Source organism: Silurus meridionalis, chromosome 8, assembly GCF_014805685.1.
Source record: "Silurus meridionalis isolate SWU-2019-XX chromosome 8, ASM1480568v1, whole genome shotgun sequence".
In the NCBI taxonomy this organism is placed as follows: domain Eukaryota; kingdom Metazoa; phylum Chordata; class Actinopteri; order Siluriformes; family Siluridae; genus Silurus; species Silurus meridionalis.
Window position 1 is genome coordinate 16,258,773 of NC_060891.1, and position 26,709 is coordinate 16,285,481.

The 26,709-nt window shown below is 36.8% G+C and overlaps 1 protein-coding gene across 3 annotated transcripts in view; it reads right to left on the minus strand.

The window, feature by feature from the left end:
• Positions 1–26,263, minus strand: part of mipol1 (mirror-image polydactyly 1) — a 45,719-nt gene extending 19,456 nt beyond the window's left edge. For 2 of the 3 annotated variants that reach the window (XM_046855784.1, XM_046855782.1), the window contains exons 1-8: positions 24,729–24,876; positions 21,564–21,655; positions 10,059–10,143; positions 9,101–9,177; positions 6,507–6,720; positions 5,720–5,855; positions 2,904–3,009; positions 1,339–1,468 (exon numbers count right to left, since the gene is read on the minus strand). In XM_046855784.1, the coding sequence (XP_046711740.1) occupies positions 1,339–1,468; positions 2,904–3,009; positions 5,720–5,855; positions 6,507–6,720; positions 9,101–9,177; positions 10,059–10,143; positions 21,564–21,618 (803 nt within the window). In that variant the 5' untranslated portion in view covers positions 21,619–21,655; positions 24,729–24,876. Of the gene's footprint in view, positions 1–1,338; positions 1,469–2,903; positions 3,010–5,719; positions 5,856–6,506; positions 6,721–9,100; positions 9,178–10,058; positions 10,144–21,563; positions 21,656–24,728; positions 24,877–26,120 lie in introns of those variants that run through there. The other variant, XM_046855783.1, reaches the window with a different exon arrangement.
• Positions 26,264–26,709: the final 446 nt, after the last annotated feature.

A 26,709-nucleotide genomic window follows, 5' to 3' on the forward strand; every position in this document is an offset into this window, starting at 1 on the left:
TATAAAGGTACATACTCATTCACACACAGACCCAGCAGTGACCTGTGAAAATACGATTTTAAAAACGTGCCTTCCCATTCCTGAAGATTCCCAGTGATAATGGGATTTTGCATACTTGGCTACCAATTACCATTTTTAGAGGGAGGCTGATACAGGCGCTGCAATTCTGCATTCAGAAAGATGTTTGCATAATTAGATTTTAAAGCGTGATTTTACGGTTCAAAGGAATGAAGAAAAAAAAAATCATTTTATACCACTCAATTACTGCAGTATGTCTGAACGACATGGGGAACTATCAATAAATCATGAGTGCGGGTGATGCCTTAAGTAGCATGCAATACAATTAAAATATGTAAGAACAGGTTTTAAAAAATTTACTCTGGTATGGTAAGGAATGGGGTGGAATGTGCTGACTAATCATGAAATTCAATGTATTAATTTTGTCCCTGAACAATAATTATAAAAACCTCTATATTATTATATTTATCGCTATATTTTACAGGTGCACAAATCAGCTTTACTCTCTAATTGGCCCCACTATTCAGGAACTGCATTCTCACCCTAAAACTCTCTGCACCTGCAAACTAGACAAACAGAAAAAGATCATCACATTAATTAGGGCAGTTGAGGCAGGGTGTTAACGGTAAATATCTGCTGAGCTGAAGGACTTGATTGATTTCCTATGCAGTGCAACTTTTGACTGACAAGCCAGCACTAGGGTGAAGGGACTCTTATGAAATGTCACACCCGTCTGATATATTTCCAAACCAGTCGATATTGGATTTTTCTCTCTTCACCCTTCTCACCCCTGAGTCCATTCATCCAGCTTGTCCTGCAACAGCAGGAACAAAGCAGCCTCCCATAGGGCTGACAAGTAAACCCACACCCTGGGTGCAGTTCACAAAGCCCTAAAGCACCAGTACAAAAGGTCTGAAAATTTTTAGATTGGTTTGCAACACAGGGTTGAAGTAAAAGGCATAACGGAAAACCGCTTGAACATTTTACAGCTGCCTCTGGGTCTTTTCTATTATCTCATTCACTTCAATAGATGTGTTAATAAGATGTCAGTCAGTGTTTTAGTAGGGCAGTGCAAAGCAAAAAGCAAAAAAAAAAAAAAATTCATAGCAATAATTCACTTTTTTTAACACTCTGCAATTCCGAAATTCAAAATTCCTAGAACAGTGAATGAGTGAATCCTTTTTGAATATGTGGGATAATCTTGGACAAATGAGAAGAATACTTGAATGTGAACAGATACACATCCAGACCCCACCTTAAAGGAAGACTCGGCAAAGTATATAAATTGGTTGCATGAATCAACATAACATAAGAACATACTCAAGTGCTGCCTCTTGAAGCTTCTTGGCTCGGAGAAGAGCCTCATCCCGCTCCTCATTAGCTAGCCGCAGTCTGGCCATGACAGCCTGGTCCCTCTCCCTCTGAGCTTTATAAATCTCCTCCACTAATGCTAAGAGCGATAGAGACAAAAAGAAAAGACAGACACACAGTGTGAGAAAGTATAAGAGAGAGATGGGTGGTTATTACACTTGTATTGCCAAAACCAGAGTTTCAGCTGCACAATAACAAGCCTAAGCTCCCCGGGAAAAGAGTTATTGCTACTGAAACACTGTGACAAAGGTATTAATAACTATAAGTGCACCTCATTTTGAGATGGCTGCCTCTGCTCAGGTTTGACACGCATGTGCCCAGAGTAATAAAAAACAGCAGCTGTGATGTACCTTGCAGTCAGTGTCATGTCCAGGAGAGGCATTCGATAAGGAAAATTTCAGCATCAAAACACCCTGGTTTACCACTACTTTAAAGAAAGAACAAGCAATTACATATGGCTCATGTCAGGAACCATCTCATACTACTCAGACACAGGAGAGGCAAACTACTCATGACCAGGAGGCCTCAATACCAGGCTGGTACACTAAGAAACAGATGGAAAGCAATATATGTGCTGGAAATTTTTAAGAAAGAAACTGCCCCCCAGAAAAAAAACAAAAACAAAACACCACACTTTCGTTGTATCCAGCATTCTTATATTCTATATATTGAATTAACATAAGTACCAAATCCTAATGTCTGAATTATGTTCTAAGCTTATATGGAACGGACACAATATATATTTTTTCTAATAATTATCTTTTACAGAATTTGAGGTCTACAGAGACAATGAGTAAATTGTACTTTTATGACTTGCTTAGATTCCTAATGTTATATATACACTGCCCAAATCCATCCTGTTCCTAAAATAATCACATACTAAAAGCAATCGATAATTATTTTTTGAAGCCTGCAGAAAGTAGCACTGACAACTATTAACATCTATTTCCTCTCTTTGCACTGGCTTAATGATAAACAGGCAGCCTCCATCTAAATCATGTCAAAGTTCAGTAGAAAAAAAAAAAAATCAATATTACATTTTGGTAGAAGTTGTCATTTAAACACTGCCTGAACACTTATCCTGAAGCATGTGAATGATAAAATCAAAATGGCAAGGACATGCATGTTTCTTTGATTATTAAATGAACATTTGGTAGCCTAATTGTGCACCATATGTCTTGTATTATTTATTTATTTATGCATGATAGAAATCTTCCGGATAATTTGCATCAGTGTAGCCTGACTGGTTTTAAAAGTTGCGTTTATGCATATCAAACGGATACCCATTATTACACTGAATGTCTTCGAGTCTTATTGAAATACTAACAGAACTGGAAACACAATACAAAACACAGAAAGAAAGCCTCAATTGTCACAGATTATATCAATTTATAAATGTCAAACAAAATTAGTTTTAAATCAGTGGTGTATATTGAGAGGTCTGTTGGAACATAACGCAGTTCTTTATTTGCTTATTTGTGGGGACAAATACTTATAATTGTCTTCTTACATACCTGCAGCTCTCTCATATGCATGGGCCCCAAGTTTCTCTTCCTGAAGCTGGCTATCCAATCGAATTGTCTCAAGCTCTTTTTCCTTCAAGGCCAGCTTTTCCTGGAGCTACACACACACACACACACACACACACACACACACAGGGCACCTCCCATCAGAAACGGATATGCTATGAAATAATGTTCTGGCAAACACCAGCATTTCTGTCTTGGGCTTCTTAACAAAGTGAATCCCATACACCAAATTCAGACTGTTCCTGTTTGTTCTGTGGTAATTGCACCACTAGCCTCTTTGGCACATTTTTTCGGCTACTAATAAAAAAGAGGAACTGCTTTGTCGTGACAATAAATCCAGATCGAAGAGTGATTCTTTAAAGGTTTCTAAATGATAAATGTATCCTCCTGTCTTAAATATTTTTCCTCTCAGTTTGTTTTTGTCCCAGCTCAACTTTTTAAAGACGGGTAGACAGAGCTGGAACCCTCAAAAAGCTCTCTCACGTCTCTGCCAGCGAAAACACTCACAGGACATGTTCCTGCCTCTTTGTCAGGAGTCACAGCTACTTGCAAACCCAGGACATCAATTACAGTTGTGTCAGTGTGGCTCTCCAATCCAGCCCATTATGGGAAAGTTTCCAGATGAGCAAAGATCGACACAGTGACAGCTGCAGGGCACAACAAAGACCTGCACGGCACCTGGCAATTCTGACAATGTGTTTATGTGTACTTAAGTAACATGAAAGCTGGAAAACTCCCACTCATTAAGTCAATAACATGTTTTCTGGTACTGTCAATAAGCAGTGACTTTAAATTAGCAATAGCAATAGTAGGGTCAATAAGCAGTGTATCTGGACAGTATTCACAACAAAATGGATTACATTCTTTATTTTGGTATTTCTTTTCTTTTTTTTCTTTTTACTTGCTGCTGTAACATAGAATTCTCCCCATTGTGGGACAAATAAATTCCACAAACAAGACTCCATAATGATTGCATAACAGAAGTTTGTTTAAAATCTTTGCAAATTGATTAAAAAAAAAAAAAAAAAAAACCCAGAGCCATGACATTCAAAATTGAGCTCAGGTGCATCCTGTTTCCACTGACCATTGTTGAGATGTGTCTACAACTTGATTGGAATCCACCTGTGGTAAATTCAGTTGATGTAAACGCGCACACATGTCCATATAAGGTCCCACAGTTAACATTGCATGTCAGAGCACAAACCAAGCCATGAAGTCCAAGGAATTGTCTGTAGACCTCCAAGACAGAATTGTATTAAGGGGCAGATCTGGGGAAGGTTACAAAAAATGTCTGCAGCATTGAAGGTCCCAATGAGCACAGTGGCCTCAGTCATCCATAAATAGAAGAAGTTTGAAAAAACTAGGACTCTTTGTAGAGCGGAGCCGCCTGGCCAAACTGAGCGATCGGGGCAGAAGGGCCTCAGTCAGGGAGGTGACCAAGAACCTGATTGTCACTCTTAAAGAGCTCCAGCATTTCTCTGTGTAGAGAGAAGAAACTTCCAGAAGAACAACTATCTCTGCAGCACTCTACCAATCAGGCCTGTGTGGTAGAGTGGCACTCTTCAGTAAAAGGCACATGACAGCCCACCTGGAATTTGCCAAAAGGTACTCTGACCATGAAAAACAAAATTCTTTAACTCTTTGGCCTGAATGCCAAGCATCATTTCTAGAGGAAACCAGGCACAGCTCATCACCCGGCCAATACCATCCCTACAGTGAAGCATGGTGGTAACAGCATCATGCTGTAGAGATGTTTTTCAGCAGCAGGAACTGAGAGACTGGTCAAGATTGATGAAAAGATGAATGCAGCAATGTACAGAGACATTCTTGATTAAAACCTGCTCCAGAGTGCTCTGGACCTCAGACTGGAGTAAAGGTTCATCTTTAAACAGGACAATGACCGCAAGTACACATCCAAGATAAGGAGTGGCTACGGGATGACTCTGTGAATGCCCTTGAGTGGCCCAGACTTGAAACTGATTGAACATCTCTGAAGAAAATGTGATCTGAAAATGGCCATGTGCTGACGTGCCCCTCCAACCCTTTGAAGCTTGCAAGGTTCTGCAAAGAACAATGGAAGAAACTGCCCAAAAATAGCTGTGCCAAGCTTGTAGCATCAAACTCAATAAGACTTGAGACTGTAATTGGTGCAAAAGGTGCTTCAACAAAGTACTGAGAAAAGAGTGTAAATAGTTATATACATGTCCTTTTTGTTCATTTTTTAATTGTATTAAATTTGCAAAGATTTCAAACAAACTTCTTTCAGGTTGTCATTATGGGGTATTGTTTGTAGAATTTTGAGGCAAATAATAAATTTAATTCATTGAAATGAATCCATGTAACCATAAACGTAGTAACGCTTTTTATTCCAAAAAGCGTTACTACGATTATGGGTACATGGATTAATTTTTATTCATACTATCCATTATCTAGCTGTCTATATGCTGATCTACATTTAGGGCTTTTTTGAATAAAATAAGTATGCTATTTATATGATCAATTAAAAAAAATTAAAGCTGAGGACCTCAATGTCCAACTGTGGTGCTGCATAATCAACAAAATACTAATTACGAGAACATCTTTTGGAAGGCTGGTCTCTTAAGTATACTTCCAGAGACTTATAACATTTTTATCAGGACACGATACTGAAGCTTTTCACAACCTTACAAAAATGCTTTATTTTTGTTAGCTTTTTTCTGTATCTACACATGCTGCTAGAAATCAAAAATATGTATATGCCTAAGAAAATGATCTAAGCTCAAGCAGTGAATGTACTTTAAAATAGTTTAGTTTTTATTGACCTTCTTATTGAGGTCTCGGAGCGAGTCCAGCTCCTTCAACAGGAATGCAATGTTCTTCTCTTTATCCAGGAATGGGACTTGCCTTTTGGTGTCATTACTAAATTTGGAATTTCTATTGCCCTCCTGTGTGATTATTCTGAAAAAAAGACAACAGTTCATTAGAAATGGTCTTATTAACCTCCCATGTGGGCCACACAAACGAATCAGTAACATTTTGGCATGCAATTATCAAATACACAAGGGATGCAATTTCCAACTTTCAAGAATATTACTGTTTTATTTACTTTTGAGATATTACGCAAATTATACAGTTGACCTTTAAGCTAATATTAAAGTATCACTGTGGTGTATTGGCAGGTAAATTGCTTCCCACTTTTAAGCCACAATTTTGATTCAGTTCTTATTAAAAAGAGATACTGAAAATGCAATGATTCATATATTGATCAAAGACTGTTCACATTGTGGTCTATTTATAACCACCTTAAAATGGACGCGGACTACAGAAAACATATTTTAGAGATATACTCAAATGCTTGATTTGCTGTGAAAGGTCAGACAGGCAAAAGGAAACAATGGTACAAAATGCACATTCGTGAGAATGAGAAAATAATATTTCTAAAACAAAAATGTTCACCATCCATTATGGAAGTGCTTGAATGCATTTCTGTATTCAGACAAAAGACCACAAAGCATCCACATTCTTAATAAATTCTATGAATTTCTCTTAGCACAATAGTTTAGCCTTACTTCTCTGGCCATTGGTATTACAATGACAAAGTGTGCTGACCTGGGATCTGTTGGCTCAGGTGTAATACAAGGTGATTTGCTAACAGCCCTGTTGTCCGTCTCGTCTTCATCCACATCCAGGCTCTGCTCTGTAGGGGCTCTTTGAGGGGACAGCATCATGTCATCTATATTTTTAACTGGGTTTGGTAGAGGAGGTGGCAATGGTGGAGAGGGTCCATGCACTGGTTTGTCTATAGCCCTGGGAGAGTCAGAACCTGGGTAAGAAAATGACAGTTATTTTTTATTTTTTATAAGACTGAAAGTTTTATTCGACAAAATTATAAATTTCCTCTTATTTTCTGTGTAAAGGAGCAATTGAATTGATCACATTGATTTGTGAAAAGCATCACCCATGAAATAGCAAAACTATGCGGAGAGAAAACGTCATGCCACAATGTAACGTCGCAAGACTCTCATTCTCCTGGTTTGAGAAGAAGGTCTGACAGCTGAAAAGCAGCTCTGTTGGTTTTTTGGCTGCTTTGCGTCAGCTCTCCAAAAAGGAAACTGGGTCTGGTCATCTTTCACGAGGGAATGTGGCGGGCCAGGATGAATGACTGGCAGCAAGGGAAAGCATGCTCCTCTGTCAATGTTTCTGTAGTGCTCAGGGCCAGAGTCACAGGCTAGGAGACAAACACAGAGGCCTGTCTCGCTGGCAGCCTTTCTGAGGATTCGCTTTGTTCGCCTGCTGAGGGCTGGCCCTCTCGCTTACTCTCTCACCGCCTCTGCACCAAAACCTACTGGCTATTCACACTCCATCAAAATCAATAGAGCAGCCATTAACACAGCAAATCATTTGCACTCGGTATAATTATCCAGTTGTGAGAAAATATGATTATATTTGATAAATCTAACGTGTGTAGCATTACCTACAACCATAAAATCATAGAAGTTCGACTTTTATTTATTTATTTTCTGTCAGCCAATTTCAAAAGCGAATACACAGGGTCAAGTTCTACACTCTGAAAAATGTCTCTCCTGCAATTATAAAATATACAGAAATCATTTCAACATCAATGTCATTCAAATAGAGTCAAATGCAAACATTGACACCTTACAGTGCATGAATGCTTAGTCTGTAGAAAAAAAAAATAGGGATTAAAAAAAAATATATATATAAAATAATAATGGGGGGGGGGGTGTTAATAAATGCAATGTGATGCAGGAGTCACAGCCTTGCAACCACGATGTCCAAAAAGCTCCAGCTTAGCAGCCACAATTATTTAGCGAAAGGTCAGGTTTTGAAGTTGAGATCAGGGAGGTCTGCCTCATAGCTTTGTTGCTAGGGCTCTGGTCTCAGGATTGCTGGAGACAGTTATTAGTATTCTCTGTAAGACTCACCAGTGCAAACACCAAATTCAACCATGAATAATAATGCCAAACACACTTATATAAGCCCTTTTGTCACATGGCAAATACGCGACTTCTCGATACATTGTTCCTTAACCTGGGTTACTTCTTTAATTTTATTTCCCTTCTCTCAAAACGTAGCTGAGCTGCAACCAAGTACGAGTGTGTTTATAGTAGCATTTCCTCACATTAAAAGCAGGTATTTAATCTAAACGGTGGAGAAGATCGAAGTTATTTCCTATGAGAACTTGCCAAAAGGAAATAAAAAAAATATATATATATATATATATATATATATATATATATATATATATATATATATATATATATATACACACACACACACATGTATATATATATATATACACACACACACACACACACACACACACATGTATATATATATATATATATATATATATATATATATATATATATATATGTATATATATATATATATATATATATATATATATATATATATATATATATATATATATATATATATATCTCACACATACTTCCATATTAATTTACCAAAACAAAAATCACAATAACAATATAAACAAATAATAATAAAAAAAATTAATAAAAATAATAATCAAACAAATAATAATTATAAAACTATTATTCCAGTCTCTGTCCTAGCAGTTATTAAAAATCTGCGTGGTGAGCAGGAGCTAGGAGTGGTTTAGCAAGAGTCCAAATGTATATTTGAGCAGAGTGTCAGAATAAATTTGCGCATCGGGAGCGTTTGGTGAAGGGTGGGTAAATACGCGTGTTGTCATTCCAACCAGTTTATCTAAATAGTGGCTCTGCCATAGTATTATGGCCTAAGCAAAGTTATTAGGCGACAGCCTGACACAGTGGTTGAAGGTGATTTACACTTGTAACTAAATGTTTATGTATTGCGTGGAACAGCACGCGGGCAAACAAGGAGGCTCTTTTTGAAATCTTGAGCCATTTGTTCCAAACAGACAAATGCTTTAGTGGGAAAGAATAAAAGAAACAAAAGAATTATGGAGTACCACATTTATCCAAACACACAATAGCACAATCACATGAGAAATAGACAATTAGATGTAAATGGAACAGTTTTTCTAAATTTCACTTTCAAATATTGCATTCAAGGAATCACTATGTATTGTTTATTTGACAAAACAGAAAAATGCAAACCCACAAACAACAATCAATTACAGTTATTTATTACAGTCAATTACAGTCACAATTTTTTAAACAAAAAATTACCTTTAAGCTTTTTCTCCGGAGCCGCTGTCTCCAACCTGGTTTGAGAGATATCTGGGCTGGAGCCCTGGCCACAGAACCTGAAAACAAAAATATCAGCCAGTTTCGGGAGCATGAAATCTAATACAAAGCATTTGTTTTGCAGAGGATGAAGGATATTGATGAAGTGGACATCGTCATTAAATGCTTTGATGGACTTGCCCTTGCTTTTCAAAGCCCCGAGCGCAGGTAGTACATGAGGTAAATATCAGCACTAAGGAGTGAGTGAACAAGTGAGAGTGTTCTGACTCTAAAAAGGCCAGGGGGCGTTCAGCCAGCAGAATACATCATTATTCCCCAAAAATAGGCAAATAAAAAATCCTCAAGTTAGAAACTATAGAAAGTGCATGCTTTTTATTAAGTACACACAATAGATTTTTCTATTAATTTACATAGTTTCAGTATCAAAACATCTTTTGTTTGTAATTTGTTTACTATTGTCTTGCTATAAATTTTATATTTAGCCACAGATAACAGTTACTGTTTGGAAAATAATTTTATAACACGCACCATAAATTCAAAATACGTAATATAAGAGACACTGTCCAAATAAAAACAAAATGTAAGAATAACTAAATGAGGTAGAAAAGCAAACACACTGAACAATAATTGTAATAACTCAACATCAAACTATTCGATGTGCCGTTATTTCCCCTAAGTGCACACATACATCCTCACAACAGAAATGATTTGTACGCAATTTCAAAATGAACAAACCAAGCAGTTGTGTTTTTTCTTAAACAACGTAACATCATTTTGGATTTAGAAAACATCTCTGCAAAGATGTTATTACGACAGGTGATCACTTGCAGCAATGTACACTGATAAACATTCCCACATATTACAAAACTCATCCTTAATTGTCGCGTGTGGGAGAAAGCCATTGACAAACAGTGTAAAATGAGCAGAGAAGCATCTTTACCCAGGTTGTGGTGTGGTCTCTGAACAATGGCGCTTTACAGGGGACGGCAGCCTTTGTTTCAGTTCCTCATTGACTTTGGGATTAGCTGGAAATATATAGAAGGTATGATTAATTTCTGAGAAGGGAGAAAAAAAAATGCTTTTCATCACAGGCACTCAGTCAGGTTCACTCCATTAGACTTAGAAAGGTTAGTATTAATTATAGCCTGTCAATATGATCTCAGGGGTGCTAGGTGGAAAAGCGATCTTTAATAACTCCTGGAGCATAGACAGCACAACAAGACAGGCAGCTTTAATTTGCAGAGTAAAATTGTGCTCCAAGACTTTGCTTTATCCCCTCCACTGTGTACCGGAGCTCTACCTAACAGTTTATGAAGGACTAATGAACGAGGGCAATTAACAAATCGTAATCCCGTCATGCGATCGTTTTAATGCTTTTAGCTATCTGGAAAGTAAACAGACGTTTAATACAGCTCAAGCCATATCAGATCCTTGTTAGGGAGCGCCAATTAAACTTCAGCTTCTAAGGTATAATTAAAATGACGGGGGATAATTTAGTTCCATAAATGCAAGTTAATTCATAAGCAAGCAACAAATAGGCAGGAAGCAATTAAGAGGCATGGCTGACATTCAGGGATAGAGTCTGTTGCGATGTGCTGCCACAAGCAGCAGTGGGACTGGGCTACCCTCTAGTGGTGAAGCCAAAGACAAAAAGCTAATTAGTCCTAATGCAAGTTCACCAGTCAGCTTTGTTCTGGACACACAATCCATCAATATTCAGCACAGCCATAAAAAAAAGGTTGTCTTGCAGCACTGCACATACCAAAGCCAAGAGAAGAGGCACGTCATCTGGACTGGACAGCATTCCCGAAATCATTTTGACAATGCTGTATAATTTGGTCTCACGTTTAAAATGGAATAATACAGAGAAAGAATGGAACAGAGAAAGACAGGGAGAGACAGACAGACAGACAGACAAAAAAAAAGGGGGGGGGGGGCATATTGGTAGGTTGGGTGCTAGACGGGGGGGTGACCCCCGGGGCAGATGCCAGTGGAACGTTATCCCTGCGTTGTAAGCCAGCACACACTGCTCACACACTATTCAGCTCAGACACAGTCAGGCGTGAACGGACAACTGGCTTTTTGTGCAAAACACCACGGGGCTCCATTAATCTCAGTGATAGACTCTGGGCAGGAGTTGGCCCTGTGCACAGGAGTTTCAGACAGGGAGGAGGAGGAGAGTTTTCCAGCTAGTAGGTATGGCTGAGCAGTCTCGTAATCCTTTATCACAAACACGAGAAAAGTAGCTTTTGAAAAGAGAAAGGAAAAATAAAACGAGCACACAAACACGACCTTTCGATAGTCTTGTAATTTTCACAGAGGCACACTGCAAAGACCTCGGAAAAGGGCGCTTTACCAAATAAATTTGGATTGATTCGCTGATTGACGCTGTTTCCTCAGAGAATTACCTGAGAGGAACTTAATGAAACTGCCATTCGGCAATAAACCAATACAGAGGAATAAAAAAGCGCTGCCTCTCATTTAATGAAAGTTTAAACTTGGTCGATTGTAACAGAGGCCTGTTTCCTTTGAAGAGTTTCTGATGCCTTTACAGATGGTGAATTAGCATCACATCTACATTTCTACATGATCTGTAGCTTCCTCATGACAGATTAATGAGCTATTAACATTAGCACACACAGAGATCTCCTGAAAACCCGCTTTCATATAATGCTTTTGCACTGTGCTATTACTACACTAGGTTTGCAGTCCAGACTCAGTTCCACTGCATTAAAAACTGCCTGCTAATTAACTTTTGACATGTTGGTCCATTATATCTAATCGCAATTACGAATGTTTGCATGCCCCGGAATCTTCATATAATAACCGAATACTTATCTATAGCAATAATTATCTATAGTAACACCATTTTCTGTATAGAGAAAAAAAACGTGGGCTAAATGAGTTTATCAAAAAACTATTTAAACTTTTCACATTTGTCCTCTACTGTCTCCCTGTAATCTTCATTTTCCTGCCTTGTAGACTTTAAGCTAATTGCCTCTGTGGGTTACTTATTATTCATGTTCAATTATTGCAGCTAATGTCTTTAAATCCTTTTAAATGGCCATTCATGAACTGCATTCATTGAAATTGCCTTTGATGTATGTCAAAGATGAAATTCTTCAAAAAGAAACGTCTAAGCCCAATTACAATCAACCAATACCGGATTTTGCATTTTGTGTAATATAAACTAAATTTCATTAATTTTTTAAGCTCTTTTTAATACATTTCTACGGCAGAAAAAGTTTCCAGATTCCTCAGGCTGTCATTTGTATTCCAGCTGACTTTATGAATATTAATAACCATGTTATCCTGATTAAATGGGCTTCACACAAAATCCCCATGAATCCACAAGCTCAGGCTTCTCATCTTACCAATTCTTTATGAATTTTGATACGGACATTAATCTGGAAAGAAACTTAAAGCAGGTTTAATTGTACACAGTGCCTTTACTTTCCAACCATAATAGAGACACGATTCGGGAAGGATAAATAGATGCATCGCAGGGTGTGTTTGAGGAGCTGCATGAACCGCTCTTGTTATTGTCACCATGTCTCTTATGTAGAAAAAATAGCTACAGTATAAGCACTGTACATTTGTCTCAGTACGAAAAATCTATGCTTACATCTTTGGTTAATGCCTACTAGTTACCCCGCTGTCCATAGGAATCAAGTTTCAGACAAGTAGGGAGAATTAAAAAGACAAAAATATTTTGCTGTTATCTTTCTTCCCAGTTTATCTGCCAGGATCATTTAACACATGGCTTTTATCTGAAACAAACAACAAAAAAAACTGTACTTAAGAGGACATAACGACTCATTTAAATCAACTATTAGATATAATTACATCCTAAATTTGAAAGTCTGGTCAAAATAAATTTCCCTAACACATACGGATGGAGTTTGTTCAAGCAATTTATAGGAAATGAAGTAAAATAGTCGATTTATTAATTTGGCATTCTATTATGGATTTTAGAAACATTTGATTGAGGTACCCTTTAGACACTTTTCAATTCATTTAACTGTCAAAATATAAAAAGAAAATGAGGAACACTTGCACCCTGTAATCTAAATGATAAATATTGTTCTGTTTGAGTTGATGATTAACCAGTTAGGAAATATATAAGCCTGAACTAAGAGAGACAGAAAGAATGGTGATTAACAAATGGACCAACATGCATTTAAAGCCGGTCACTCTTATTCAGGAAAAATGTTCTGTAGACATAGATACTGCTACATGTACACACTCAAAACAAGTTTTACGTTATCTTTGTTTGTAGCCAATAAAGCCAAATCTGAAAATGAATTGTAATAGGTCGAATTGTGTACGAAATAGGCAAGACCTTCACAAGTTCAAATTGATGAGCTCTAACTTTACGTCCACCGAGTGATTGAGTTTATAGCCCTTTGATGATTGAAATATCTAATAGGCAGATTGCGCTTTATGGCTTGCAGAATCGGTCTTATAGGCCTAAACTCATTCTGAGAGCAGGCGTGGTAGTAATTGAATTGAGATTGGGGGGAAAATGAGGAAGCAGTGCTGTCGCAGATCCCCCTGATGGATCCAGCCTCGGTCGCGTCTAACAAGCAGAGATTCGCTGATCCCCAGGCATTAACAGGGGAGGCACAATGACCTGCCAAATCTAGCAGGATGAGTGCCTCATTTTCCGAGTTCCAGCTAATTTGGGTATGGGAAAGCTGTAAGGAGAGGACAAGAATGTCCAACTCCTGCATTCTCTCGACAGTGCGATCACCTCAGTGTGTTTTCTGTGAAGACAAACTACCCAGTAACAGATTCTCTAAAAGCAAGATGTTAACAGGCCATATTAGACATCATAGTTATATTTTGGAACTAAATTGTAGCAGTGCATGTGATATATACAGTGCAATTTAAACAACAAAAAAAACAAAAACAAAAAAAACCCGTATAATTTGTTATGATATGCAAAGAAAAAACTATTTTACTGTAATGTATACGTGGCAAATAAGGGCTGCTTCTTTTTAATTCTAATATGACTTTAAGAAATGAGAGTTCATTTAAAGCCAGGCATCATGTATTATTTAATATGGTGTTTTTTTTAATCTGGATATTCCATGTACAATCTTAGTGTATTTGCTTTCTGATAAATAATAAAAAACAGAGAAATTACTTACTATATATACATATATTATAAATATGTATTATATAAAAACAGACAATTAAAGTCTAAAAAGAGTTTAAAATAGAAATTATTTTAAGCATAGGACCATCAATGAGTTTATTAGTACAGAATAATGTGCATGCTAATGTTTCTAGCTCGAGAGACAAAGTTGTTTCAGGAGCAGCACTTTGACAAACACTGTGACAAACACTTTGACAAACACATCTATATATTTCATTTATGTCAATAGTGAATATTTTTAGAGACTCTGTACTTTGCTGAAGGTAACCTCAAAATTGGCTCAGTAAATACTGGCTAAGCTGAGATTTGCATTGGCTAACATTTGGGAGGGTGAGGAAGAAGTTATTTGAAGATGAGCTTAATGCAGTGAGTAAAAGGAGAAAACAGGAGGGAGAAAGGTTTCACTCGTATTTCCACACATTTCCAGGGAATATACCACAACGTTATTGAAGCAGAAGTAAGACAATGAAGACCTTTATACTGATCAGGTGTCTTATTCATAAATGTTCCTCTTACCACAGAGATCTAAATATGGAATAAGGACTTTAATAAAAATTGGATCTTAAGAATTTGAACACATTTATTCAGTATTTAAAATCTCTATTACATGGTTTAATAAGGATAATACAGTACGATTTCCAAAAATGTGAGTCATTCGACAAATTTTAACGTTCAGGCATTTTTAATAGCAAGGGTTTTTCCCCCATCATGTGATTAATTACAAAAGAGTATTTCTTGATAAGAAAAGTGACTCACTAAAAGCTCTGTTCATTCATTATCACTATGTTCCTCAGAGTTTTGATTGATTTGTTGAACACATCACCACCCAACCCATGAATAAAAGAAATTCCTTTCTGTGTAACAAAATTTCCACGGTCAAAGCATAAGGTTAAAAGCGTTTTTAACCTGAGTGTATAAAACTGCTGAAAACAAAAGATGCATTGTGGTAAGTACGGTTGTGAAACTGGCGCAAAGTGGCGACACAAGCCATGAAGCTACTATTAGTCATCTTAGAGACGCCAAGCAGGAGAGGTGGGGCACGGGGACGGAGTCAACCCAAGGTCAGCTGTCTTATGAGAGACGCTCGGATTGGGAGTTGCACCCTCTCACCTGCTTGCTGTTTTTATTCACCTTATGCAACAGTTTCACCGAGTCTGTTACACAGGCGTAAAACGGCTTTTAAAAAGAACACTCCTTCACCTGACCAAGATGGAAACAAGAGCTTTATGTGGCCTTCGGTCAAATCAAACCTTACACATAAAGTCATTGTAAATATGAAATGTAAGCTCTCTTCTTTATAAAAAAAAGAAAAAAAAAAAAAAAAAACAACAGTCAAACGATTACAAATCCAGCTTTATTGCTGCGCATGCCACCTCGCCTTGAGCCCAACACTAAAACACACACATAGCTAGTGGTGTGAGAATCCTCAGCAAACACATCTACCTTTGTACTGAAAATCCTTTCTCCAACACGCACTGCAAAGTTGAACTTTCGTGACGGCCGAAGTGCCAAATCCAAACAGAGCTTTTCTCTCCCTCTCAGTGTTGTTTTTTTCAAAAGGATGAATGATTGTTGTACTTCGATCTGTCCTTCAGGCAACCTAAACCTTGAAGAGCAGGGCATGAAGTGCCAAGACGTGAACACACAATAAAAATTTTGCGTTTCCTCTCAACAGAAATATTCTTAGCAACAATGAGCTTATATATATATATATATATATATATATATATATATCAATCAGTATTCTACCACCAGCTCATTAGTGGTATTGTAGGGGGCTAAGGCATGTAGGTGGAATGTGTGAACATCTTTGCAAATGTACATCTTTACGAATATTTAGTAAGGAGCTGATATACAATTGAACAGCGTATAGTATTTACCCATAGGCTCATAGAAATAACCTCTGCAGGCTCATGTGCAGGTATGTTTTATCAAAAGAACAGCAGAATTGACTTCCACAAAGTCTGTCTTAAGACTGCGTTTATTTATTTATTTATTTATTTATTTTAATAAATCACAAGAAACTTTAATTATCAGTATTTTTTTATAAATCATCAGATCAATAGTTGGATTTTATATATTTTCCAATAGCACTTACTTACTTACTAGTTGTACAGTTTTTCATTGCTGCAGTCAATGCATTTGATGTTGACTGAGGAATTCAAGCATTTTATTTAGAATCATATTCTTCCAAAATAAGCTTAAAATAAATATATATATAAATAAAGTAAAGAACAATTTGAAAAGAACTCACTTTTCAAATATTAAAATAAAAAAATACAACTAAATTTGATTCCATAATAAATTCACATCGGAATCTGTATCGGTCAATACATTTTCACGACTATCTCTCCACAACATGAAAAGGACACCAAGGCCTGAGAGTGTGTTTCAGAGGGGGAATGAGTTGAAGGATTGAGGGGAGGCCAGGGCAACAGGACCAGGCACTCAGTCCTCATTACCACTTGATGTTTGAACACAGGCCACAGGAGAGACCGTTTGAATTGCTCCCTGTTCAAACAGTTCCCAAGCATCTGTGGTTCACACCAAAGCTGGGCCTGTTTGTTTTCCTCTCTGCTTCATGGACCATCACTAGGTCTTATGGAATCCCACAACTGGGTGGCAGCCTGGTTTGCATCGTGGGCGTCAGTTCAACTAAATTTAGAATAAATGCAAGTGGTGCAGAACCGTGACAGAACAGTGTCGCAGTAAAATAACTGCATTATTCCCAAGATAAAATGGAAATCAAATCCACTTTACAAACTGTCACTGATAACAGGAACCCAGTTCATCTTCCTAGAAACAAATGCTTATATTAGTCTTTTCAATGTATACGACATCTTTGCAAGCGTGCATATTTTTTCCCCACAAATCAGACCAACACAGTTTGTGTGAGAATTGTTTTTGTGGCAGATCATAGTAAGCAGCCTTGTCTCAGTTAAGCAATGCCCACCCTGAGTCTATTCCTTAAACTAACACACAGAGACAAAAGGGGACAGAGCCCATGGAATCCCTCGATCTGTGTGCACACAATTCTGCCTTGCTGGACCACCCACTTAGGCAGAGGGCGAGCCTATTAGGCCACACGGCACTCAATTCCAGGGATTTTGAACTTCAATGGGACCCACAAGGAAGCCGCGTAGCTGGCTGCAAACGTGCCTCCTGCCCTCATAGGAGCTAAAGCACGATGCGCAATCAGGGTGGGTGGCTAGTGAGGAGAAGAAACAAAAAAAAGACAGAATACCGCACCACGACTGTGACGTACCACCAAAAGCTAGAGTTGGCAGAACAGACCTGATAGGACCAAAAAGTACATTTCCTGCCTGGGAGGATGGTGCATAGGGAAGGGGCCCAGAGGTTAGATCAAAGGTCAGTCCACCTGCTAAGAACAAAGAATATCGAGACTGTAGCTTTATTTTTCCCTCCTTGTGAGAAGCAGCAATTCAGCTCCATAGGAAACATGGCCTATTTGTTATTATGGATGTGTGTGAGCGTGTGTCTGTGTGTGTGGGTGTGTGCACCGAATTTGGACTGCAAAGAACAATTTAACCGTGCAAGGAAACAACCCGTAGCCAGACCACAGATCAGTTGTAATAACACAACCCTGCCCATGGCGGTAAGCTTATCCCAAACAACAGTGGACAAATAAACACAGCAGGGATGCAGAATGTAAAATAACACGCTCAAACACAATTCCTCGCACATGAAATTTAATTCTGGATTAAAGTTGCAAATATAATATAATTATCTTAGAGCTATATAAGATTTAAGCAAACATTTTATGCAAAACTGATCTGCCTGTTCATTGTCATAGCGACACAGTGCAACTTGTAAATATATGTGATTTTAAATAACATTTTACTATTTATTGGCCATGTTCTTCAAAATGTTTTTATGTTTCTCACACATTAGCCTCATTATGCAGTGTTCTGCTATTTGATATTGCTCAAAAAGTAAAAAAAAAAAAAAAAATCTTTGATGCATTGCACATTAATTGATTTTTTTCAATGTAGAGTTTTAATGTAGAGACAGATATATACATAATTCGTGTTGCACATCAATAAACTCAGCCAAAGCACAGGCTACCAACGGGTTTCTTTTAAATCCTTTACATGTTGAAATTTCGATAGTTCTCTATATAGCCCTGAAAACTGAACTAATGTGTCGTTTCCCTGTGCATGTTTGTCCTCCTAGAAGTAAAATTATTTCCATTTTTAAACTCTGGTAATCCCTAAAAGTGAGAAAGGGAGTAAACAGCATATGAGCATCACAGACCTTTTGACAGCTGGTATCTGATTCCAAACTGAATTGACTAGATTATGTTCATTTCAAAAAGGCTCATAACCATCCAACTTGATCAAAGCCTGACATTGAGTGTGTAAAGCATTCATTTAACTGGCTTTTTGCAGGAACATAGTGTTCCAAATGTAAAGGACATAAAAATGAAAGAAAGAAAAAAATTCCAATGTTGTTTATATTTATGGTGGCTTATTTTTCAAAGGTTATAAGCAGAAATGCTTTTTTCTTTTCTTTTTTTTTTTTTTTTGGACAACACCTGACGTTTTTTGGCTGTTTGCCAAAATGTAGCCTGCGAGGCATCCAACAGGTTTTCCTAGTTTGTGTGTGTGTGTGTGTGTGTGTGTGTATATAATATTAGATTTTATATATATATATATATATATATATATATATATATATATATATATATATATATATATATATATATATATATATATATATTACACACACACACGAGCCGACGTCTAGAAATAGGTTATAAAATATAAGATATTAAGATAGAATACGATTACATAAACCTACTGCTAGACATTTATTTTTGTTTCAAGCTTGAAAATGTCTTGTTCTTATGGCAGATACAATCAAGTAATAGTACAAGAAAATATAAAGTTTGAAATGAGCTGATACCAATAGAGATGAATAACCTTATAAAAGCAAATCCTTATAATAGCAAATTCTTTATAATATATAAAAACATTTTTTGCAGCAAATAATATGGTACAAATGTTTTGTTTGCTCTTTATCAAAAGTGCAGCAACACTAAACTTGGTGTTTAGACATTGTCTATTGTGAAATCAATTTTTATTATTATTTTTTTACCCATCCATAAATTTAAACTCTTTCCCTCAGAGATGGCCAAACTTCTTCCTGTGAAAGGACAAGAAATTCAACTGGACTGAGGATTATGGGGTGAAAATAAATGTGCATTATACCAAAAAGTAGGTTAAAATTAATGTTTACATGGAACCTCTCGTTTATAATTTCATAATATTTACAAATAAATAAATGGCATTAATAACATTTCTTTGTAATCTGCTTAACTAACGCAGATTTATTGTGCAAGTTCTAGTTCGGTGAAACATAAAGTACAATGAGCTATTGTAAAATAGAGGTTAATGCTTAATACAGCTATTCAGTAACCTTTAATGAGAGACACAAAACTGGTTAAAATTTTTCAAAAGGTTTTCCAAATGGCATTTTTTCCCCACCTTTTTCCCCTTTTCTCATATATTCTACAATGTACCAAAACAAGGTCACCATGGACTAACTTTGGCCCACAAGCCCTTGTTTTGTCATCTCTGATATAGTTAAATAGTCCATGGTCAAGGATTTAATACAAGTTTTAGGAAGAATTAGGCCCATCCTGACGATGCCTAACCAAAAGAAACATGTACATGTTCATCAAATCCTACCTACAAAGTCCTAACTGAAAAGACCATTACCAGTATAGTCATTATTATTACCTGCTGTATGCTGTACATCGTATTTACAACAGCTGGAATGGTTTCATGTTTTTATAGCTAAGAGACACTGAACAAAGGAGAAGACTAACCTGTATTGCAGTGCATTATGAAATTTCTGTTTGTGCATTAAAAGAGAAATTATGTGCAGTCCTTACAGACACATTTATGTACGAGAGATTGTTCAGATGTGGTGCACTTAATTATTCACCCTCCCCCACGGGCACACTTAAAAATGGGCAGGCGGCCCTGTCTGCAGGTGCTCACCCTTGCACGCACAACTGTTCATCTGAAGCCTCAGGTGTCAGGATATGTGCTAAGTAAGATCCTGTTTCAGGTATTGGCCTCCACCCATCTCTAGGATGCAGTGCTTAGGTCACATTTCACCAGGATGTCGCAGCCTATCGGTGAAACGGCAAGCCAAGCATTACATGAAAAGCAAACACAAACAACACCAGAGGACATGGACTGAAGGTCACATTTCAAACATCAGCCTTCACAATACACACTCAAGACTGCCAATGCATACAAGCCACTCATGTGAGCTCTTTTTATCTAGATGTAGTTTTCCTCTCAAATGCACTGGAAACATCTGCCACATGATATTCAGTAATACACAATCACTCTTTTTTTTTTTTTGACAAAGTGACTTTGTTTAGCCAGAAAATTCATTTGAATTGTTTTAGTGTCTATCCTGCCAAACAAGATCAGAGAGAAATTACACTGCAATGGCATCAAATTTCATTCAGACACTAAATTATTATTCACATGTTAATCATTTCATCAATTCTTTAATAATAAAAGTTATGCATGTTGAGGAGGATCCTGACCAACAGAAACATATAACACATTATTATTGTCATTATTATTACATTGATTTAATTTAATTTTCCCTCTTTCTATGCCAATCTTTAAACAGTTGAGGTATTATTACTTTCACACAACTGCTGCACAGGAGAATGCTGTGACTATAGGGTGTACAAATATAAAGAATCCCCATTTCCACCAATTCCAACTAAGATCAATAGTCATAATCAGTAAGTGAGAAGTCAGAATAGCCATAGCTTTTTTTTTTTTTTCTTCCCCCCCACAATTGCTTTAACATACAGCAAGGCTGCCCCCTTGTGGCTATTCTTTGTCTGCATGTTCATTCAGCTTCAATTCAGATTTCAGTGAAACTCATCAGAATCTCTCATCATTTGAAGATCATATAAAGCCTGTTACTGACTAAGACGACTTTACCATTACATTATCTTCTCACCCCATGATCATGCACATACTGTATATGCACACTGTAGTTGACAATGTCTAGAGTCCAAAAACTTCAAGTTAACTCTCTTCAGATATATGAATTTTCAGGCAGTACATTAGTGTCAGTAAAGCTCAGGTATATTAATAGTTGCGCATTATGTGGTTTGGGTATAGAATTTTCTTTGAAATGTGCAAAACAATTCTGCAGTCAGTAGCGAGGGTGAACTATTATAAAAATATTTGACAACAAACAGCATACAAAATTTAAACATACCTTTGTACATATCAACAAGTGAATCCTTCAGCTCTTGTTTGAGCTTCCATGGCATTAATTGGTTCTCCTCCTCACCCTCTGAGCAGCTCTCCCTGAATCATGAGAAGATGGCATTAGAATAACATTTATACTAATTTTAAAATATTAGGTACAAATGTAATCTTGTATTTTGTCCTGTAATAAGCTGCATCACATTTGCTTGAGTAATACGTGTAGCACTTCAACCGTGGTATAAAAAAAGTTTATTCTGTGTCCTTTCTTTCCAAGGAAACAGCCAATTACCTGCTGCTGTTGTTGAATGTTAATTTTTTAAAACACAATATCAGTATCAAATGAATGAAAATCAAGTATGTACTAGTAAAAAAATGTTTCCTCACAAATTATTTGAATGGATAAAAGTTTCAGCACTGAACCCTTTATGAAATGCAAAATAATACAGTAGGGTTCAATATAGAAAATATAGGAGTCGCCCTGAAGCACAAACTGATTGAAGTGACAGACTTTGTCGTTTTATTAGTGTGTACCTGATTTTAAAGATATCAACATGCTTGAGAACAGTGTTCAGCTGTGTGGACTACACAATCAGATGACCATATCTGATCTGAAACCAGATTTCAGTATCTGACTCAAATGTCTAATGGATGAAGCACATTTACATTATGAATATAATGACTCAATTACAAAGACAATCTTGAATGACTATTTAATAATGTTATAAAATGGAATATAAATGTAATATAAAAGTAAGTGTGTGTGTGTGTGTGTACCAACATATATAATTAGTGGTGTTTTGCTGCTGTGATATTTTTCTGTTCATACTGAATTTCATAAAATAAATTTGATATGATTTTAAGTTCTTACTACCTTAAATTATTTTAATTTGTCGAACGTTGCTCAGTTACTGAAATTATATTTATGATAGCAGGATTACGAAATTGCTAAAGATAATCACTGAAAATAATTCCAATTAAAACCTAAACCAATATAAACAGTGTATAGTAACTACAATTAAATGAGCATGAGCTCAAAGTTCATCTTTTTAGCTTTCAGCTTATTTACATCCAAATAAACTGAATAGTGTAAGAACTGCTGCATTTTTATGTACCAACTCCCACCCACACATTTAAAAACTAACGAGGCCAACAATCATTATTTTAGAAGTTGAAGAAACAATCATAATTCTCTGAGAACTACAGATAACAGCTGATGCTGGGTTTCTGTCCTGGTGATGTTCTGCCAAGTCTTTACTCCAGCTGTCTTCAGTTCCTCTAGTTTATAGGGCATTGTGTTTTCAGAAAGTGAGATGAATGCTCAATTGTATTAAGGCAGAACATTGTATTTTCTTAGGTTGAGAAAGTATCATGCTTATTTCTCACTGGTAATTACAATCACAGTTAAATGGCTTTTGAAGCATCTGTCAGAATGTGAGCTAATAATATAGCCTTACAAACTTAAAAAATGCATCTTGTTGCTTTTATCAGTTGGCAGTTTTTATCCTCCTCCATATTTGTGGTGTTGTGTGGTGTTTGTGTTTTTAAAGCTCACCAATGGGTTACATTTTGTGGTAAACCCACTGTATTTACTCTGATAAAACTCTGTGACTTTGACACATATGGTCTGTCCACCTCCTAGATGTAGTTCTTGATCAGAACTGTTTTGAAGTATCTTCTATCAAATACCATAGTTTTCACTATGGTGTTCTGAGCATTTCTGTGTTCCTGAGCTCAACAGTTCATTCTTTCTTTTTTTAACAATGTAGCAAAGAAGATATGTCCACACCTGATGGCTTTGCTTTAGTTCAGAAATCATGTTTTGATTTTTCAGCCTAACAATGGATTGCTTTATTGGAAAATTTTGGGTTTCTTACAGAGAGAACAACAGATAAAAAAAAAAAACACCGAAACCTGGCAATTCAACAACACTTACTGATTTTGATGTGAATACTCTCAGATTAAAAGATAAATGTCTCTGTCATACTGAGGTCATATTCATTACAGCGAACAACTTTGTAACTTTCTAAATCGGACGGATCATCCGTCTCCATTCCCCCTGTCCTCTACATCTGCCTCTTTCACACCAACTACCTGCATGTCTTCCCTCACCACATCCATAAACCTCCTCCTTGGTCTTCCTCTCTTCCTCCTTCCTGGTGGCTCCATCCTCAGCATTCTCCTACCGATATACCCCATGTCCCTCCTCTGCACATGTCCAAACCATCTCAATCACCTCACCTTGTCTCCAAAACGTCCTACATGAGCTTATTAGAGGGACAGCGCATTTCTAATCCTGCTGAATTTAGCCCACATATGCTGTACAAACTAGGTTTCAACACTACGTTTATTGCAATGAAGATTAAAAATAGAAGAACAGAGCTGTTTGCTTTCACCCATTTACAAACTTCATATGTAAAAAAATTAGATAAAGTAAACAAGCCTGTGTACATGTGTTAGACCAAAAGGATGACATCAGAGTGACCACAACAAGTGCTAAGCTCGGTCTCTCTCTTACACACACACACACACACACACACACACACACACACACACACACACACACACACACACACACTCACCTTTTGGCACACAGTTCATTCTCCAAGGTGGAAATTTTATGTTTCGCTCTCTGAATTGCGGTTTTAACATCGTATGCCATGCTGTGACAATTCATAGGTTATACCTGCGAGGTTGCCACTAGTGTTATTTGACCATCAGAGTCCATCAGAGCAGTTCATCTCAGCTTACACTTGCAATGCAATGCAACTTGATATACAAGACAACAAAGTCCTCACATCAGGAGCCGACACACACACACACACACACACACACACACACACACACACACACACACACACACACGCAGCTTGACAATCCAAAACTTCTCCTCAGAAGTCTAACTGTAGCGAGAACAGCAAGAGAACTATTTTCTTGTATGCAAACAAAATGTAAAATTGTAGCAACTGAACTCACTAGCTTGCTGGCTACTTAATGCTGCTTTCTTTTCTTCTTTAACCAATTTTGTAGGTTCTTGTATGTTAATGAGTTAAAGCTAACCAGGCTAGCGCACTGTCCCAAATGACTTTAAAACTTGAGTTATTCCAGGTCATTCAAATAAAATGCAAAAATGGACACTGGCTGTGACGTTTATTATACACGAGCATTGACTTACCAAAGAAACCACCAAGAAAATGGTTGTCTTTCTTTAAACGAACTACTTTACAAAGAAAAGTCAGTGAAGCTGCATTTTCTACAGCTGCAGTCGGGTCAGACACGCTCCATTTTCCAGTCCATGAGAAACAATGAAGGAAGTAGGGGGGAAAGAAGACGTTTACACATTTTGTCCACCAGAGGGCAGACTGCAAAAAGCAATCACTCGAAACTCAATCTGAAGGCCATATTTGTGTTTTTCCTAAACTGGAAACGTTTCTTTATGTTCATATATAAACTGAAAGAGGACACAGGGTTTCATAAAGCATGTACTTGAGTAAATGTAAAGATACAGTACATAACATATTACTCCAGTAAAAGTAAAAGCTCCCTTTGCACTTTCACTTGAGTTAAAATACAAAAGTATTTGCCTTCAAAAGTACTTAAGTATCCAAGGTCTATGATTTATTATGGCTATAGTGTCCTGTTAATCATTTTCATCACAAAACTCTTGCTTAATCAACTCAGTTTATGTAAAAAAAAGACTCTAATCTTAATCTTAGCACACCAATCTTTTAATAGATAGATATTAATTAATTAAACATTGATATTTAATAAATTATGAGCCCAAAACCTTCTATTAAAAAACGCAATCGCAAATTTCTTCCATCATTTATTCCTCTAAAAATGTTCTGCTTGCTGCTGAACTGTATGTTTGTGCTAAGTAGATACCACTGAATGCTTATAGCAGTTCTAGATTGAATGGGTGAACTTCACCATGACCCAACATCTCCCCATTAATGAGTTTCAGCTTTGAAAAGCTCCTCTCTGCTTCGGCTACAGTCACTGGATGAGTAAAATATTCTCAGAGCAGTCCACAAAAGAGTTTACTTTCATGTAGAAATATTACCCTAAATTAATGTACTGCACAATTACATTCACAAATGTTATTGTGCATAATTTTTTAGACTATCAGAACCAAAAAACAAACAACTCCTTGGATAATTGTAGCCATAAGTTACCTACAACATCTATATCTTTATAATATATATTTTTTATTTAGCCTTTTAAGCTGCACTGGCGATAAACCTTAGTGGACTCAGTTCAGGACCTATTCAGTACTATCACTGAAAACGTTTATGACCTCACCTCAATTAAAGGTAATCAAATAAAAAAAGTGCTAGTTTAACCACAATTCACTAGTTGGGCTGTAATTGTTTGGGTGCAATCCACATTATGAACAACTACATCTATAAATTATAATATTATGCAAGCAAAAGAAATATTGCTGCTCTGTGCGTAAAAGCATAGCAGGCAACACAGCATAACCTACGTGATATAGTTATTAGCCAATTTCAGTAAATGTATTCGCCTATACTATCATCGTAACATGAGATGAGTGATACATACACACCTTAATCTTTTGCAGGTTTCCCCTACTCCTTTACTCTTTTTTCTCAATTGGGCTCTAAAGGTTGAAACCTTTTTTCGTCATAAAAAATTAAATTTAATTCAATTTAATTTGGATTCAGGTCTCCTTATTGACGTGACGTGACGTCACCCAATCCCCGCCTCTCCTTTCTGAGTGTATGAGTGAGGGAACTTCTCCGGGCGGTGGGTGCACACTCCGAGTCCCGACCAGGTTCAATGATATAATAATCAACGCGACCGTGCAAATAAACGGTAAAAAAAAAAAAAATAATAATAATAAAAAGACAATTCCATGTCTCCTGCGTCCACCACTGATTGTGCCCACGTCGCCCGAATCCGCCACTGCCAAGCGGCAATCAACACAAGTTCAAAACAGAGCGCTGATTGTTTGTTTGCTCTGTTAGCTTGACCAGTTTAAGTTTTTATCCGCTCATAAATAAAAAGAAACGGCTGATTTTGCGAATTGTATTTGAGTAAAAAAATTCAGATATTTGACTTTAAAATGAATTGAAATGTAGTGAAGATAAAGTAAAAGTCAACAATCGGAAATACTTGAGTAAAGTACAGATACG